The sequence below is a fragment of the Dysidea avara genome, chromosome 2, assembly GCF_963678975.1.
Source record: "Dysidea avara chromosome 2, odDysAvar1.4, whole genome shotgun sequence".
Lineage (NCBI taxonomy): Eukaryota > Metazoa > Porifera > Demospongiae > Dictyoceratida > Dysideidae > Dysidea > Dysidea avara.
Window position 1 is genome coordinate 41,379,665 of NC_089273.1, and position 18,119 is coordinate 41,397,783.

General features: G+C 37.7%; 2 protein-coding genes and 1 long non-coding RNA gene across 5 annotated transcripts; 2 read left to right on the top strand and 1 right to left on the bottom strand.

Annotated features, from left to right (window-relative positions):
- The first annotated feature begins 7,868 nt into the window (after positions 1-7,868).
- Positions 7,869-12,837, top strand: LOC136247353 (uncharacterized). Of its 3 annotated transcripts, none has more exons than XM_066038971.1 (10): positions 7,869-11,067; positions 11,120-11,264; positions 11,317-11,455; positions 11,509-11,944; positions 11,992-12,060; positions 12,112-12,168; positions 12,222-12,374; positions 12,423-12,504; positions 12,552-12,634; positions 12,687-12,837. In XM_066038971.1, the coding sequence occupies exon 1, from the start codon at positions 8,054-8,056 to the stop codon at positions 10,664-10,666; it is 2,613 nt and encodes an 870-aa protein (XP_065895043.1). In that variant the 5' UTR covers positions 7,869-8,053; the 3' UTR covers positions 10,667-11,067; positions 11,120-11,264; positions 11,317-11,455; positions 11,509-11,944; positions 11,992-12,060; positions 12,112-12,168; positions 12,222-12,374; positions 12,423-12,504; positions 12,552-12,634; positions 12,687-12,837. The 3 variants fall into 3 exon arrangements, with proteins under 3 accessions (XP_065895043.1, XP_065895041.1, XP_065895042.1); XM_066038969.1 differs by having other exon boundaries at positions 12,714-12,837; XM_066038970.1 differs by having other exon boundaries at positions 12,227-12,374; positions 12,714-12,837.
- A 412-nt stretch (positions 12,838-13,249) lies between these two features.
- Positions 13,250-14,491, top strand: LOC136245364 (uncharacterized). Its single transcript, XM_066036847.1, has 10 exons — positions 13,250-13,422; positions 13,473-13,661; positions 13,719-13,817; positions 13,870-13,896; positions 13,943-13,981; positions 14,037-14,066; positions 14,121-14,159; positions 14,215-14,238; positions 14,294-14,312; positions 14,430-14,491. Exons 2-9 carry the CDS (start codon positions 13,474-13,476, stop codon positions 14,307-14,309), a joined length of 462 nt encoding a protein of 153 aa, XP_065892919.1. The 5' UTR covers positions 13,250-13,422; position 13,473; the 3' UTR covers positions 14,310-14,312; positions 14,430-14,491.
- Positions 14,470-16,841, bottom strand: LOC136245370 (uncharacterized). Its single transcript, XR_010695819.1, has 3 exons — positions 16,703-16,841; positions 14,721-14,798; positions 14,470-14,674 (listed from the first exon to the last, which is right to left on the bottom strand). It is a non-coding gene; the product is annotated as an uncharacterized lncRNA (long non-coding RNA).
- Between the last annotated feature and the right edge of the window lie 1,278 nt (positions 16,842-18,119).

An 18,119-nucleotide genomic window follows, 5' to 3' on the forward strand; every position in this document is an offset into this window, starting at 1 on the left:
GCTAGAAGTGTTGTAAGTTTCTGTAATTTAAGTAGGGGTAGGACTGAAAGGTAGCACCAGGCTGACAGAGGCGTAGCGGGAATCGATCCGAGCATAACTAAAAAGATCGAGATACTCTAATAGAACAGTCACGCTAATGTAGCAGTCAGGCAAATCAGAGTATTCAGTAGCAGCTATTCTACTAAACTGCTGAAATTTGTCTCACATTCAATTTCAGAGGGTCTAAAGTTTAAAATTTTCTTGGGTGTTATGTATTTAGTAGAAATAAAATGTTGTGATATCCTAATGAGCATTATCCAAAATTACGTCACAGATGTAAAATAGCCGCTGTAGTGTGGGGACGTTTGTAAAATTTTTATGGGTGACTGTATTTTTGAATGGCGATATCTCAGCTAAGACGGAAGATATCGAGCTCTAACTAGTAGGTATGTTATAATATGGATGCACAGCAGGTATGCACCACTTTGTACCCTGTACAATGATGTGGGTAGGCCAGACATATGGTATTTAATTAAGTATGCGTTGATGGTTTGTAGTGGTGGGCACAATTCAACCCCGAAGTAAACTGAGATTTTAAGGTTTCTATAGAGTGCTAACCACTTTTCTCATCTGTAGTAAAAGATGCTTTAAACCTGATTACCGTGCATGAGTAACTTTAACTTGAGGTATATGTCCAACTTAGATATTTTAATTTACAAGGAGGAGTTTGTCATGTTATAGTTAGTTATCATAATATATGTTTGTATCATGACATAAACCTTGGTGATATATGATATGGAGTTTTTCTATATGTGACTGGATTTTGGAAAATCACCTTGTGGGTGCATTGTTGATTCAGAGAAAAAATGTATTTTAATAATTTAATGCATTGTTACTCACAAGCCTTGGCATGGATTTTTCAACAAAGATGGAGCAATTCATAACATTTAAGAACACCTGGTGGCCAAGATAACTCTTGTAGAGTTTCCCACCATTTTAGATAGATTTTTCACCAGTGTTGCTATATCATGAGTCCTCAAAAAGGGGCTGATTGCCGGGGTGACAGAGTGGGTAAGAGATAGACTACAAAATGGATGAGGATGGTAATTGAAGGTACCAGACCACAAAACAGCCCATCAGAGGCAGGAATAGACTGAAATCTCACAAAACAAACATACATCACACATTCAGCTTACTGATCGTCTGTCCAGAGTGTATACATAAACCCCCAAAAGCACTTCCCTGCTGTTCACAAACCTGTACAGACATCTGGCATGGTTATACAGGCTGCCAGAAAACAGTCTACCACAAGCAGACCTGACAAGTTGAAGAGGAGTTTGATATGGAAATTGTTAGCCTGATAGTGCAGCAACTTCATGCTGGTGTTTTCTCATTTTTGGCTCTTGCACCCATATGGTTGATTTTGCTATATCTAGTCACATATTGTGGCAGCACTAATCTCAAGTACATCAAGATACGCTAATAGAGTAGTTGAAAGTTACCTCAATAATTTGCAGTATTGTTGAGCCACATCAATTAGTTCTTAGATTGATCTCTTTTGAATGTCTGCCTGCTAAGTGCATGTGTCCCTTCATGTTAATGGTCATTGTGTTTGATTTTTCACACAGTTCTCATGACCAGTAAAAATAATGTAATGGCAACTGTACTATGATTTAAGCAAAAGAAGTGTTATTTCTTTCCCAGCTACTCTCTGATAGTGTGAAGTAATAAACTGTACTGACCACATATTGGTGATTGCTCTATTAGGAATAAGTACATTGCGTGAACTTTGTGATTGTCATGTTCACACTGCTGTGGAAAGGGTATCTCTGATGTCCACTCAATTACAATGTTTAAACTTCCTCATCAGTAACTGGTTTTCCAACCTACTGCCACATAATCTAAAATCATCATTCATTTTGGCCACTGCATACGTTCCATGAATTGCAGTAGTCTTCTTTTAAAATTGTATTATGCTTTATCTGATCCATTCTGTCACTTTTGAAACAATGTACGTACATAAGTTAGTCCACTGAGATTTTTCAGTATGGTCTGGGTTTCTGCATTTGTTGTGCATAACCACAAACATGCTGTCAAATTAACCTTGTATGGCTGCCCTTAGTTTAGTGTCACCTAACTTGAAGTCAAAGCACATAATGTGTACGTACTGTATTGACAATACTATAATATTTTATATGTTTCCACATAATATATACAGTGTATGTATCAAAAGCGAAAGGATACAATGCTATTGACAGTAGTGGGAGGGGGTATAGGGCACATGCCACTTTCCATTCACATACACATACACACATACACACACCATTGACCATTAAAGTGAAGCCATCCACTGGACGATGCCTCACACTATTGGTAGTGAACCAAACCACGGCTACCTCTTCCTCCCTTGTGGACATGTCATTTAATACTTGTCTGGCAATACCCTGTCTACTTTGAAATTCATGGTGACAAGTTCCTGTGCAGAAAGAGCAGTGTTCTGCACCTTCTGGCACACATCTCTCTACATGTTCCTGTTTTTGGTAAGGCAGTACTGAATCTCTTGAATCAGGTCCTATGGCTCCTACCTCACCTTGTCTCTCCAATGGACCTTAGCTCCATGCATAGGCTGGGGCTGTGGAAACTACTCAACCGACAGTCTCTGTCCCTCCCCACAGACAGACAGACACACACTAATTCTGTACACAAGATTTAATAGTCTTGTAAAATACTCTATTAAAACAGTCACCATATGCAACACTATTAAAATCCTCCATTGAGTATGAAAACTTGCATCAGTAGCACCATCCCAAGGGCACATTTATCATATAGTATAATAGTACTGCATAGTAAAGATGATGACAGGGTGGGTGCGGCTGGTGATAAAACATCACCCGAAAACTTGCCTTGATTTTTCTTCATAACAACATGACAGTATTGGTTGGATAAAGTCAAGCACACTTCTCTTGTTTGTTTCATCATATCCGGACTGGTAGCATTCTTTCCTTTGTGACTTTCTTTGTGTTTCTTCACATGATATGTCAAGCAAACCACATAATATAGCTATACATGTAATACCATGTAAATATAGTTAGTGAGTGAGCCTTGTGTTAAGCTAGATAACTTGAACTTCTAAGTGAGTACATGCAGTTTAGCAATATGTGGTGCATTATACTTTTAACTAATCGGCAAAAATTTGCTGACTACTTGCATATATACATGTACATTGTTCCTACTCTACAGTGTAGACCTAATTTTTCTTATACTTGTACTTATGTAGCCTGCAAGAATTTATTTTTTTGCAAAATAGTTATATTATCGTTAAACCTGTGACTATTATAGATTGCCCCGTTGGTAGTTGTACTTGGTTATATGTGCCCTGGGCCTAGTTACATAACCAAGTAATAAGAATAATAATAACTTGCATGTTTTTACGTCATAAATAAATAAATAATTAATTAATTAATGTGCAGGTAAATTACGAAGCACACACACGAATACTCACCGTGAATGTGTTAGACGATAGAAGATAAAACAAAATAAAAAGGCGTTTCTTTTTCTGTGCTTTCATTAAAGAGTACACTTTTCTAAATAACGCCGTGTAACAAACCATTAATTCACAACATTAGCTAGTTGGCATAACAACCTCAAACTAAACTGGTAAAACATGTTTACGCACAATATAAGCACCGCGCGTTAAACACAACGACAAACTAGTAAAACCTGTTCTAGTAGTGCGTAGCAACCAGTGGTTACGTGCCAAAAGATAAAATTGTTGTTTATCTTTTTGTCGTCTTTTTCGTTGTATAGTAATAGTTGTTTACTGTCGACAAAGGTTAGTTATGAGTACAATAACTGAATGTGTATTGCTTAAGTAATTTGTTTATAGCGTGGTAAGAACTTTATAGCACTCAACATAGCGCAACATAGTGACAAGGCTACAATACATTTTCATTCGCTAAAGTACAGGGCAAACTCGAAAGGATATGCTATTCCTGGTAAAACTTCACATTGGCACACTTGTATTTCAGTTGTTTCAGTTGCTAAACGCATGGAATACCCTAATTCCCAATTTACCCTAGAGTTACAAACCAAATCGGAGCAAAGTTTACTTGTGTGGAACTACATCCATTTAATGGTTTTGCTTAAGTCGGTAACAACAGTAGGAGCACATGCACACTTTGTAAAACAAATTGCCATAACTCAAGATACTATTATTATTAATATTTTATAGAAACTGAATGTTTTGGATATGAAAACAGTGTGTGTTAAAATAACAGTTGTATGGATAGTGTTCTTTATCTTGTAGTGCGAAGAAGTAAACAGCAATATGATAAGTTTAAGTCAATGGAGAATTGCAATTGGATGCCATGTTAATAGACGACGGAGGCATAACTGTCGTTATGTAGCAACTTTACGTGAGTGCCATTTGAATAAAGCAGTCTTGATGTGCATAATGATTCATTTGGTTTGTATTGCCTGCCTCCTGCTGTTTCAGGCAGGAGATGTAGAGAGAAATCCAGGTCCGACCTTATTTGTTACTTGCCCAAATTGTAATGAAGAGCTACATGTTAAACAATGCTATGTGAATGTGGGTACAAGATAAAAAAAAAGAAGGGAAGACCAAAAGGAACAACTGCAACAGCAGGCTTTAAGGTATCAAATGGTCGTAGAATAGGTACCACTGCACATGCAGGATATAAGGTATCGACTGGTCGAACAATAGGTACCACTGCAGATGCAGGATATAGGGTAACTACTGGTCGAACAATAGGTACCACTGCAGAGGCGGGTTATGGGGTAACAAATGGTCGGACAGTAGGTACCACTGCAGATGCAGGATATGGGGTATCTACAGGTCGGACATTAGGTACCACTGCAGATGCAGGATATGGGGTATCTACAGGTCGGACAGTAGGTACCACTGCAGATGCAGGATATGGGGTATCGAATGGTTGAACAATAGGTACCACTGAAGAAGCAGGTTTCCATGTTTCATGTGGAAGACCAGTAGTATATAAATTGGATACAAGTGTGCCTAACTCAAGTATGGTACCTGATACAAGTATTTCTAAAGAAATGTTAGCACAAAATCATAAGCAAATTGTACAATATAACACAGATGAGGATTGCCTATCACTTACTGATGAACTTTTCGCCTTAGCAAAGAAGCGAATAGCACAACAAATACGCTTTGATTCAAAACCATTGGCTATAGGGATGTGTTATTGTTGTGGGAGTATACTTTGGTCTAGGGTAGATAACAGTCATACCAACCTAGTAGGCATCAATCTAACAGAGGAACAAATACCAGCAGTAGCATACCAAAAGGCATTGTTAATTGCTGGTAAAGGTTTACTTGAGTACCGTCACAAAAGTGGTAAATTGTATGCGTGTGCTGTATGTAAAACATTTAAAATTGCACATACGTAGGATATTTAGATGAAAAATTGCCCATACAAAATTGGGATATGACATTTCCTGAAGTCATATTGAATTTGAAAAACCCTATAGAACAGTGTCAGGTAGCTCTGTGTGGAATTTTTTCTACCACTGTGAAAGATGCCAAAAAACACCAGTGGCGACATATTCAAGGTGAAGTAAACTCCTTGCACAAGCTAGATAGACACTACTATGGATTGTTCGGTTTCCTAATGATTAATGAGGATTTAAGTGATAAGTTAGTAAGGAATTCAGAGGCATACGAAAGAATCAGACTGGCTTTACATTGGCTTAAGAAAAATAATCACCTGTATCAAGACTTCCTAGCACGCTTTGAAACTCTATATAGGTACGTTAGGCAGGAAATCATCAATCCGGAGGTTTTAAAACTTGATAAGAATAAAATATTAGAAAGTGAAGCATTAGGATTGGCATTTCCCGTTGACTCTGAATATTTTGAACAATACTCACCGTTGTATGGTGAGATGGATATTGCCGGTATTCAAAACCCTAAGCCACACCTAATTGATGAAGTACACGAAAACATAGAGCAACTGAGAGAATCCACCAGTGTACAATACGGGCAAAAATATTTGTTAGAAAAAACTTTTCCACACCTTTTCCCATATGGCAAAGGTGGATGGTTTTACAAATGTTTCCAAGGACTATCACAGTTTACTAAAACCAAGTTACTGGACTGTAGAGGTTATTTTTCAAATGATCAAAATTTTCCATTTTTTATGTTTGATTATATGACTAAAATAAGACTGCGACAGTACAATAGTAAAAAAATAATAGCAGTTAGTAAACTAGAGCAAAATCTAACTGCTGGCAATGTACTAGCAGCAGACAGAGCTACGGAAAATGATAACTATGCTTCATATGGCAGTGATGTCCCACGCATAATTCCAGGGTCGAAACAATATTGGAAATCTTTTGGGTATGACCTTATAGCTACGGTTGAACAGCTTGGAGTTCCTGACTATTTTATCACTTTGTCTCCAAATGATAACTGGCCACAAATTCAAACAACCATTAGGAAAGGTTGGGGAGCCAGTGCTGAACCGTGGGAACTTAGTGACCTTTCCACTAAAGGTGACAATGGAGAATCTGTTGGCCCTCACCCTTTAGAGTCTGTACTTGGTGCTGAGAAAAGATTTAGTGCATTCATGGACATGCTTTTGAATAAAAAATCTAGCCCAGTAGGTGAAGTTATGGACTATGTAACTAAGAAAGAATACCAAAGAAGGGGTGGAATACACTGGCATATTTTGGTGTGGGTTAAGCCTGGTACTGTCCCAGAAAATGTTGTAATGGCTGAATTACCTCGTGCCAGTGACCCCAATGATGAAAGGGCACAGTACATTAGACAAATGGTACATAAATTTCAAATGCATCGGGAATGCCACACCTGAGAGATGTTTCAAAGGTTACGGTGGCAAAGTCCTAAGTAAATGTAAGTATGGATTTCCGTTTAAGGTGCCCCAAATCGTAGAGGAACTAGATGAGGAAGGTATCCGATACCTATATAAACGTAGATGTAAAGAGGACTGCTTAGTTGTACCATATAATTTAGAGATACTCCTTTTCTGGGGAGCTTCAATGAATATACAAAGAGTTTCTAAACATGGGTTTGAAATGTATCTAGCCAAGTACATATCCAAACCAGAACCAAGTTTTCAGGTCAATTTATCTGAAAATGCTAGTGATCCAGAAAAGTATCTACGTACTAGAGTGGTAGGCTCTTGTGAAGCAATTGATGTACAGCTAGGCTTCAACCAGTATCATATTAGTAGAATGGTTGAATTTCTGCCAACAGAATTGAACCCTAAACAAAAATTTTTAAAAATAAAGCCACTCTTGCATTTTTACCTGCTGATTCTGAGGATGTGTACCAAAAGTCCAAATTTCAAGCTTATTTGGAGAGAAATAATAAATTACAAAATATTACATATCCGATGTATTTTCAATGGTGGCGCAAAGCAAATGGTGGTGAGTAGTGCAAAGATGAAAATTGTGTAAAAAAAGGTGTGACACCCACTGTAGGACATAAAGGCACAGACGAGTTTGAAGAACTTAGATTGTCGTTGCAAAATAGAAACAATCTTATGCATGCTAAATTAGATGTTTTAGTTGATAGTTTGGGTGGTAGTGATAACAATGTGATTTCTGGGATCGTTTCAGTGTTAGGGAATGTACTAAGTGATGATATTTTAGAAGTGTGTAAAAATATTCTAACAAAAGCTGGGTATGGTATTGTTTTGTGTGATAGTGTCAGTGATGATGACATCGATAAAGCTACAGCCTTAATAAATAATGCTGAATTGCTTGATATAGCTAAATTTAAAGAAAAACAACACTGGCTACACAAAAGTTTATTGATGTGCAATAAAGAAAGTGAAATTAAAGAAACTCCATTGTATATAATGTTACAAGCTTTCTCTCCTGGGATTATGTTGATAGACACAGTGAGCAATTATTGGATGAGACGAGCACGTGCTTGTGTTACTCGACATAGATTTATTTCCCTAGATGACCAAGAAGCATTTTACAAAAAAAATACTTGTTAGAAGTACCCTTATCTTTAAATGATACTATAGTGACTAATCCACCTTCATCATGGATTAAAGCAGCAATGGTAGCTGGGATAGTAGATGAAAATCATGATGCCAAGGCAAATTTAATGGATGCTGTCAACCGTGGCTTCTCTTTTGACAATATAAAATCTATTGTTAAGCTTTATTTAGAGCATAGGTTCCTTGATGAAGGAGATGCAGATGTGTTCTTATCAACACTACCAATTGGAACAACAAATAATGAACAAACCAAAGAAGTGACAGACCAGTTGTTAGGTGATGGTGAAGGGGAGTACTTGCTGCCACCACATCATGCACCTCTAGATGACTATCTTAGCAAATTTACGATATCTCAAAAGCGTGCATTTGAGTATTTAAAAAGTGGCATGCAAGGTGGTGATGCACAAGTACTGGCTGCACTGGTAGGTGCTGCAGGCTGTGGTAAGTCCTTCCTTATGGGTGCCGTTGTAGAGCACTTACGGCAATGTAATTTGGTGGTAACCAAGCTGGCCTTTAGTGGCATTGCTGCCGGTGTAATTCATGGGTATACAATACACAGTTTCTTTAAATTAGACATTACTGGTAAAAGTTCACTCAAAAATGGAACTGTTGATGCAACTGCTCTTAGAAAGACCGATGTAATAATTTGCGATGAATTTTCTATGATTGACTGCAAAATTTTTCAAACAATAGAACATCTTTGTAAGCGCTTTTCTACAAAAGATGGACGTTACAAACCATGGAGTGGACGTCATGTACTATTGTTTGGTGATCCTGCACAATTGCCACCTGTATCCAATACTGATATATTTAACACAAAACTCTGGTCACAATTTAGTATTTTGCAACTAAGAGAAATAGTCAGGAGTAAGGACCCAGAATTAAGTTTAATTCTATCTAAAATCAGAAAGGGTGAGTGTGATGAAATAGTCACTAATAAGTTGAAAAGTCGGCTAAAGGATGTTAATATTGATGCAGTGGACTTGACTAGAACGGTAATAATATGTTCAAAGCGCAAAAAGGTAGACTCAATTAACAAGGAGTGTCTGAAACGAATAGATGGTGAGACACAAGAATATGAGGCCACTGACACAGATAGTAATGGGCAGCCATTGAGAGAGGCAGACAAACAAAGATTGCAACGAACTGCCATGCGTCTACCTGATACAATTACTTTAAAGAAAGGTTGCCGTATAGTATTGAGGCGTAACTTGCAAATAACAAAAGGTTGGGTAAATGGAACTCTATGTGAGGTATTGGACATGACTCCCAACTATATATTAGTGTGCAAACTAGGAAGTCCTGATAACATGTACCCTGTTGCAAGAACCAAACAGAGAATAGACATTAAAGGTGCCTCATATTCAATACTGCGGTCACAATTTCCTGTACAGTTAGCTTATGCAGTTACTGTGCATCGTGTACAAGGCTTAACAGTAGACAGTGCTATAGTTACTTTAAATAAAAATTTCTTTGCTTCTGGTCAAGCGTATGTTGCACTCAGTAGAGTACAAAAACTTGAGGATTTAACCCTATGGGACTTTTCACCCAGTGCCATAAAAATAGCACCTTACTATAAACAATTGTTGGAATGGTGTGACTTTATTGATAAAATCAGACCAACAGCCTATGATGGCCTACCTGTAAGATACCCTGATAGACAGCATGATGATATTAGCTGTGCCGCTATGGATTACAACATGGAGGCTGCTTTTGATATAATGTACCAGACATGCGAAACTGCTACTATGCCCCACACAAATAAACAAGTGGATTGTACAGACTTAACTGCTGAGAAAACTCACCTTTGTAACGCTGACAGTTGTTATAATGTGCCATCTTCAGCAATTAATCTGCAAAAGCCAAAAAAAAAGGTTAGAGTAACCATGACTAAAATTAACAGGAATGGTAAAGAAAAAAGTGTTAAACAGTTATCCAAAACAAAAGCTGTAACTGTGAAATCTACAAATTTGTCATCCAGAAAAAGAAAGCATATGGCAGACAAGTGTTTAAAAGGTGTCAGAAAAACTAAAACTTCAACTGATTGTATGATCACTGATGTTGAAAATGTTATAGGTCCTAATAGGACAACCTGGCCAGAATATCGATATTACCAAGTAAATGAAGCATGGCAGGAGAATGCTTGCTCAAGGATGGGTATGCATTTTACAAGTGCTAAAGAATTTCAACCTGGTGGCCCACATGTAATCTTAACACGGCCTGAATTAAATTCACTTATCAATGTCCAGGCTGATGGTAATTGTCTTTTCCATGCACTTGCGTATGTTGTAACAGGTTGTGAATTGCAACATATGCAAATGCGCAATGAAATAGTTAGTTACATGTTTTCCATTGAACACTTGTTAGTTGGTCATGATTCCGAAGGACATGCAAATTATTTAGAACCATTAAATTGCACAAGTGTGCGGCAGTACATTAATGAGAGTGGCATGTCAAGAAATGGAACGTGGGGCACTGAATTTAAAATGATGGTTTTTTCCCATATGTTAAATACTAATATTTACAGTTTTAGTGCAATTAGTAACACCTGGAGTGTGTTCTGTGCCACAAATATTAATAGAGAAATCCAAAGAGATTACACGACCATGAGTGTTTATATTTACTTAAGACACTCTCATTTTTATGTAGTGTCATCGATAAGGAGTGTGTAGTAATTTTGAATGTACATGTATGTTTCTATCTAATGTTCAATTACTAATTGAAGAGCATAGAATAACGTATACAGAGTCAGCTACAGGTGCACATATTACAGTGAGGAGACTAAAACATATACAGTATGATATTAAAAAAAACTTTTCAATTATGACACAAATTATCATGAACACTGCATGGCACGTTCAGTACAGTTTATGAGCAGTTAGTAAATCACCAGCTGTTCATCACAAGTGAGCCTTCATGAAAGTTTACAGAAACATGCTACAAAGTTGTTTGTGAATTCTACTGTGTACAGTGTGTATATGGTGAACATTTGGCCAAGTCAAGTTTTGAGCTTAAATTTTAATTTTGGAGCGGGAAGGTGGTGGGAACAGCAAAGCAAAGAGAGTTGTCTAATGTAAGTAACTATTTTACATATAAAAATTAATAGTCATGTTAAACTTAACTAGGATGACTCATTTTGGAATTGCATTTACATACATTTATACAAGTGTCAGAGGCCATGACATACTAAAGTGTCATAGAGAGCTAATGGTGGAGTAAAGCGGGGAAGGTGGTGGGAACAGCAAAAAAACAAACAATGCAGTATTGTGTGTAAGTAACTATTCTGTTTATACAATTTAATGTGTACTTTGACTTAACTTAGGTTGACACTTTTGTACTCCACTTACATATGTTATAATACATACATATAAGTGGTAGCAACTATGGTTAAACAAGTGTCAAAGAATGTAGTTTGGCCGGGAAAGGTGGTGGGAGCAACAATACAGTGAAAGATGTTAAATGTAAGCAACTATTTTGTATATTAAAAATAATTATGTACTGATATCTCAACTAGGATGACACTTGTAATTACGTATATATGCCCATGGTAGCCTACACAACATGGTTGAAACAAAACATGGTGCATACAATGCAAGTACATTGATACTACTTGACTACACCAATGGATTTTGCTACCTGAAAGTATTACACTCTCTTGAGTTTATTGCAAGTTGGATGTGTGGTAGAGTTATTATATTTTTCCAAATAATGCATATCATGTTTATTTTTTTTATCTTTGGAGTCATAGATAATGTAATACACAGCAGCATCACAGGAGTAATGTGGTTCCTGATACTTGTGGCACACTTCACCTGTGGTATTTTTGTAGTCTATGTACATACTTATGTGATATTGTGTTTTATATTGTAAATATCTATGACTTTACCACTGAGGGATGTTGATACCCATCAAATGCTGTATCGTCAGAGTACTGGAAAAATGAGAGCACAGTATGACCACTTGTATTATATAACTTTTATACTGTAAATTACTCTAGGACTTCTTCACCGAAGGATGTCAAACAAAGTGTTAGTTAGTAGAGAAATACCTTTCAGAGGAGCTAAAGGTGTGTAAATTTATTGTATAAAATGTATTTACAAGTCGCACTTATCCACAGACTAGCAATTATAGTCATCATTCATAATGCTGTGATAAAATGGTACAAGGATTTAAGGTGTGTAAATTTTATTGTATGAAATGTGTTTACAAGGGAGCACTTATCCACAGAGTAGCAGTTACACTCATCATTCATAATGCTGTAGTGATGAATTCCTAATTTGTATAGCTACATACTCTAGTTGTGCACCAGAATCCGGTTTATTATAGTAGTGATTGGAGGACTGGATTGGTGGATGGAGCTATACAGTATGAAATATCAATGTAAGAAAGTGTTGTAATCTCCAGTAGTCCACGTTTATTTTATGGTAGGTAATATAATGGACTGTCATGTCTGAGGCTAGGAGGTGATTGGAGGAATGGTGGAGGGATATGTACAAAGTGGAATATCAGTGTAAGAAAGTGATGTATTCCCAGTACTCCATATTTATTTTATGGCAGGTAAGATAAAGGACTGTTATGTCTGAGACTATTAGGATTAGTGGAGAGAGTTGACAAAATTAACAATGCACAAAGGTGTGACGGTATGTCATTATAGTGTATGGAATTAGTCTAGTGTAGCTTTTGTTAATACAGTTCCAGTTAGCTTCCTTGAAATTTCAGGTGTGTACAAGAGAGAGCGGATGCAAGTAACACAGCAAGAATTCAGCTCCAAGCAACTCAGCTATTACACCTACAGAACTTTACAATTTTTAAAATACCATCAATTGTGGTGTTCACAGATAATTATTTTGTTTGTGGTTAATTTGGGACTAGCCGAGGGGTTTTCCAGCGTAATTAACTACCAGGACGACCTGTATGGGAACTGTCGCAGTGATTAATACAAATATTGGAGTGCAATAACGTATATAATAATGTCTACAATTTTCGTATTGCCAAGGGCTGTGGAATAAATAGGCTGTGTATCAGTTCAATCGCTGCTAAACACACGCATCTGTTTTAAACTATCCATTTTGAGTTTCTTGGGGCTGTGCATCCCAGCCATCCTTAAACTGTTTAAACGTTTCGTTATGAAGGTGGTCAACTCAGCTGTCAACTTTATAGAACGTGATTATTTTGTGGTTTATTTGGGACTAGCCAAGGGGTTTTCTAGCGTAATTACTGAAATATAGTCATTAGGCTAGAATGCCAAATATATACTTCCACATAGCAGCAATGTAAACAGTGTCAGCTGCAGAGGAACTTACCCGCATTAGTGATGCAAATCGCGCATTGAATTCCGCCAACCAAATGCCAGTAGTCATTTATCATTGACTATTTATTAGGGTATCTATGGTAATACTTCAGTCTAGCAAAGGACCGATAACTTAAAGTAAGTTACTTTATTACATATGCGAGGTATTATACTAGAATTCACTACAGCATGGCAGGGGAAGGAGGTAATGCAGAGGAAGAGAACAATGTGGAGATGGCGGGGTCCCGGCTAGAGTCGCCGCGTTCACGCTCCCAGTCGCGGTCCCGGTCCCGGTCCCCAACCCCTAGACAACGCTCTCCTACCCACAGGGATTGGAGAGATGGAAGGGGGGCAGCCCCTAATTACAGGGGAAGGGGGTAAGTATACAATATACGTGTAGTATATGGAAATAACTTATTACTACTGTGACACAGTGGACCTGGACGAAGGCCTAGAAGGAGGCCATATTATGGTAGGGGACGAGGTAGGGGTGGAAGCAGAGGAGGTAGAGGACGAGGGCGAGGGGGACAAAGGTATTGTAGTGTTTTTTGCGTTGTACTTTTATATTGTTGTAATATTTTCCAGTTGGCAGAGAGGTAGAGGATGGAGAAGGTAATTTTAAAGTTGCCCAAAATCTTTCAGATATTTCCATTCATAGATATCAATGGCCTAGAGGAGGAGCTAGAGTCCAGTGGAGGTATGTCTTTTTGTATAAGTTGTTGATTTTTTACACCATTATTGTGCATATACAGAGGTGGGCGTTGGACTAGAGGGGGAGGAAGGTATGACCTGGTATTGTTCGTATCTGCTGCATGATGTTGTGAATTCGTCTATAGAGGTAGACACTACAGGGCTTGGCAAGGTGAATGGGAAAGGTACGGTTTGCTACGCTATGTAGGTATGTATAATGGTCACATTTGTTTCCTGTAGATGGCAAATGGTTGGGGACGTAAGGTATGTAATAATCGCACATGTACTCCAATGCTAATATTTTATTCTGCTTTTACAGAGTTGTTAAGATCTGAAACGTAAGGATGTTTAGCTAAAATATTGTGATATTGTAAGCAGAATTTCGATCATACCCTCAGCATTATGCAATTAAGTAGTAGTTATTGTGTTTACACATTTTCTTTTCTTTGTTACAGATTTAACTCCAACACAATGATATTATGTAATTATGTACAAATGTGACACTATCATATTGAGCAATATCTGATGTACAATTATCATTACTTCTCATTAAAGTTTACATAATATTACAATAAAAAAAAACAATATTCAAAGCAGTAACACAGTACATCCTGTACGTGCTATGGTAAGATTCTTTCAGTACATATTCCAGCTAACACACTAGTTTTGTTAACTATCAGCGTGCATTGACACACAATTCCTGGAATGAATTACTATAAAATATCACAATAAAAGTATATACTTACTTTCATCCAGCAGCCTGGTCTACACGGAGGAACTACTGTGTCCACATGAATGTTATTGCAAGGGGTCCAATATCTACCCTACCATTAAGTGTACAAACATAGATTACTGAGAACATGACACTTTCTTACATTACAACAGGCATAATACGTGTCACACAAGTATGTACTGTGGTGTCATTCAATGCAACTACAGGGAAGTACATACCGAGGTCTCATGTTTGCAGTAGTCTGTCCAAAACAGAATTACATGGGATTCACTGTCCGAAGTCCTAGATCAATTTACCATAATAAAACATGCATAATACAATGTCACATAAGTACGTACTGTGCATGGTATCATTAATCAAGTATTCGAACTAAGAGTACATTTGACATCCTACAGTAGTGTAGTCCTAGAGTAATTCGCTTTATGAAACTGATATATACAAGTACTGTACATACCATGGTCTCATAATTTTAGCATCTGAAAGCATCAAGCATATATAATGCAAACATAATCGGCAAAGTAATAATGTTAATGCTATACTGTTTGCCAACATGATTGTCACAGGAAAAGGTTGGTGAGAACAGAACAGTCAGTACCTCTAATTTGTGAATGTTTAGTGCCATGTTTAGTGCTATGAGGCAAGCACATGATGTTTCAAATGTATTGGAGTACAAGCCAGTCTAGTGACAAATTGAGAGCAGAGCCAATAATAATGTTAAAGTTCGTACTCAAAATAATGCTTTGCCAACAAAAGGAACTCTAGTGTTCATAGCTGTTTACACAGCAGTACAGATTTCAGCTAGATAGATGCACACAGCTAATGCAACTGGATAAGGGCAGATTTTGTGTATGCATAATTATTGTCTAGAAACTGGTTGTAGGGTAATACCCGGGGAATTTCCACTTCCAAATTCGAACCCCCTTTCATAATTTACTGGCTATGCCCCCTGGATATGATGATGATACAACTGATTGAACTGATGCAACTGTGATATGATGATGTATTATTTTGCAGAGAGTTGACCTTCGTTTGGTCTAGAACACATATGACACAACAAGTGTGCAGTTACATGTCTGTTCCATGTTTCAGCCTTGGGACTTTTTGTATACTGCATATACAGAGAATTTGTCCACCACCTGCGTCTGGTTATTGTCAGCTCTAAATATTCCATTATTCTGTATTCTTCCATTGTTTTCCAGTTATTCTAGCATACTGACAGGCTCAGTAAAAGCAGTGTCAGCTCATGTGTCAGCAGTGCTATCGACTCGGCACAAACTCCATGTCTGTGCTATTTTTGCACCTTATAAGGAAGGAACAAGCATAAACATGCTTTTATGCAGCTTTTTATGGTTGTGCCAGGAAAATAATGGCTTGAAAAGCTGCCAATGTTATAATGAAATAATAGAAATGGACCACCTGCCCACATGCAATTATACCAGAGTCCAGGACAGGAAACAGAGAATTCATTTGCTGAGGCCTACAAAGTTCGGCTCTTGAGGGGGTAGGGGGGGGGGGGGGGGGGGGGGGGTGGCCAAGTAGGTTATGGCCCACCCAACATTCTCACAACTAGTCAACTTGACTAGTAACTACATAAATAACACAGTGGCTGTCCTTTACCACAAGTATATACTATAAAGTATATAAAAATCCTTATTCATAGCTTCATAGTTAAGCTACATTGCCTTATGAACACTGTGACTGCTTTATTAGAGTGACTGCTCTATTAGAGTATCTCAATCTTGTATAGGGGAAGGTGGGTTACCCCCCCACCAGAATCCGCCACTGTTACCCCAGACCCTCCCAGCAGGAGCATGCCATACATGTTGAGTAAAGCACACTATATATTCCCCACCATGGATGGCCCACCCAACCCATTTTAGCCAAAGCTAACCTAGCTGGCAGGCAAGACCAGACCAAGAGATTTCGCACACACGAGAACATGAGGGAAATGCATCTTAGGGATATAAAATTAGATGAATGGGCTAAGCAACTTACGATTGGAGGGTGGTGGCATTGTATTCCATCTCATCCTAGCGTTTTTCGTGTTTACCCTCTTTTTGGTGAAGACACCATGGACTAATCTCTCTGTTCCACATACTTCCAGCTTCACAACAGCAGCTGTCACGCGTTTGACATAATCACCACTCACATAGCAATGGGGCTTCGTTTCCGTATATTCGCGTTGTAATTCACATACCGACAATCAGATAATGCATTCTATTGACTTGTAACCAATCAAGACAATACAAAGAGTGTGCCTGTGACAACAGACAGATTCCATAACAAGGCTTTATAACATATAGAAATAACTGTTGCCCCTAGCAACCTGAATCTCCCATTAATTTTAGATCTTCAGTGCTGGTCACTGTAAAGTGCTAATAATAAGTACTTTAGGTTTAAGGAAGAAAATCCATCCCTCCTGGAGGAAGACTGAGTGTGGCCCCGACTAGACATTGGGTGACCTGCAGTTCGAATCCTGGGGTTGGAGGGATTTTTTTTCCTTACTTTGGCCCCTTTTCTGTTACACCTTATCAGTCAGTCAGTAAGTAAGTCAAGTCATTAGGTCTAAGTCCCTGAAATTAGGTTAGATAATCCTAAAGCTGCAGCACATGTTGCTGTCAGACCTTCAGTGCTGGTCACTGTAAAGTGCTAATAATAAAAAAAAATAATAAAGATAACATCTAAAGTAACTTTTCCAAATTTTGAAAGGATAACATATATGTGTCATAAGATATGACATTTTGAAATCTGTGGTTTTCCCATACATATCTATGTGAGAGGGCTACAGTTGCCCCTTCTGCAATGGACAATTATATCAATGAGGTATTCCAATGTATGCACGAACCAAAAATTCAAAAATACATATAATCTCAATTTTACATAATATGTAGGTGTGAATGTCAACAATAATCTCTCCAAGTTATAAATGGATAGTGTAGCTATATAGGTCATAATTGAGATATGACATTCTTTGAATCCCATGACTTGTGTGATTACTGAGAAAGGGGAAGCTGTTGCCCAGCAATTTTTTTTAATTGGAAATTTCAGTGAGGTTTCACACCCACACTGTTAAAACTGAAGTACTATGATAGCACCTAAAATGTTATGGTAGCACCTGACTGCTCCAGTCAAAAAATAGCACCTATAGATGCTACCATAGCACTTCAAGCTTTTTTCTGCTAGGAGATATGGATGATTTTATCAGACCATGTAGTGATTTCACAATGCGTGGGACAGCAATTAACATACAAATGGGGTAATTTCTTCAGGTGCTAGAATGGTTAAAACTTAGTATTTGGACAGTGATACATCTTATTTAATTGAAGAAAAGGACCAGGAACACTTGATTTAACTAACAGAAGTCTCTTTATACATATTTTATATGGTAGGAATGGAATTATTTGTAAACAAA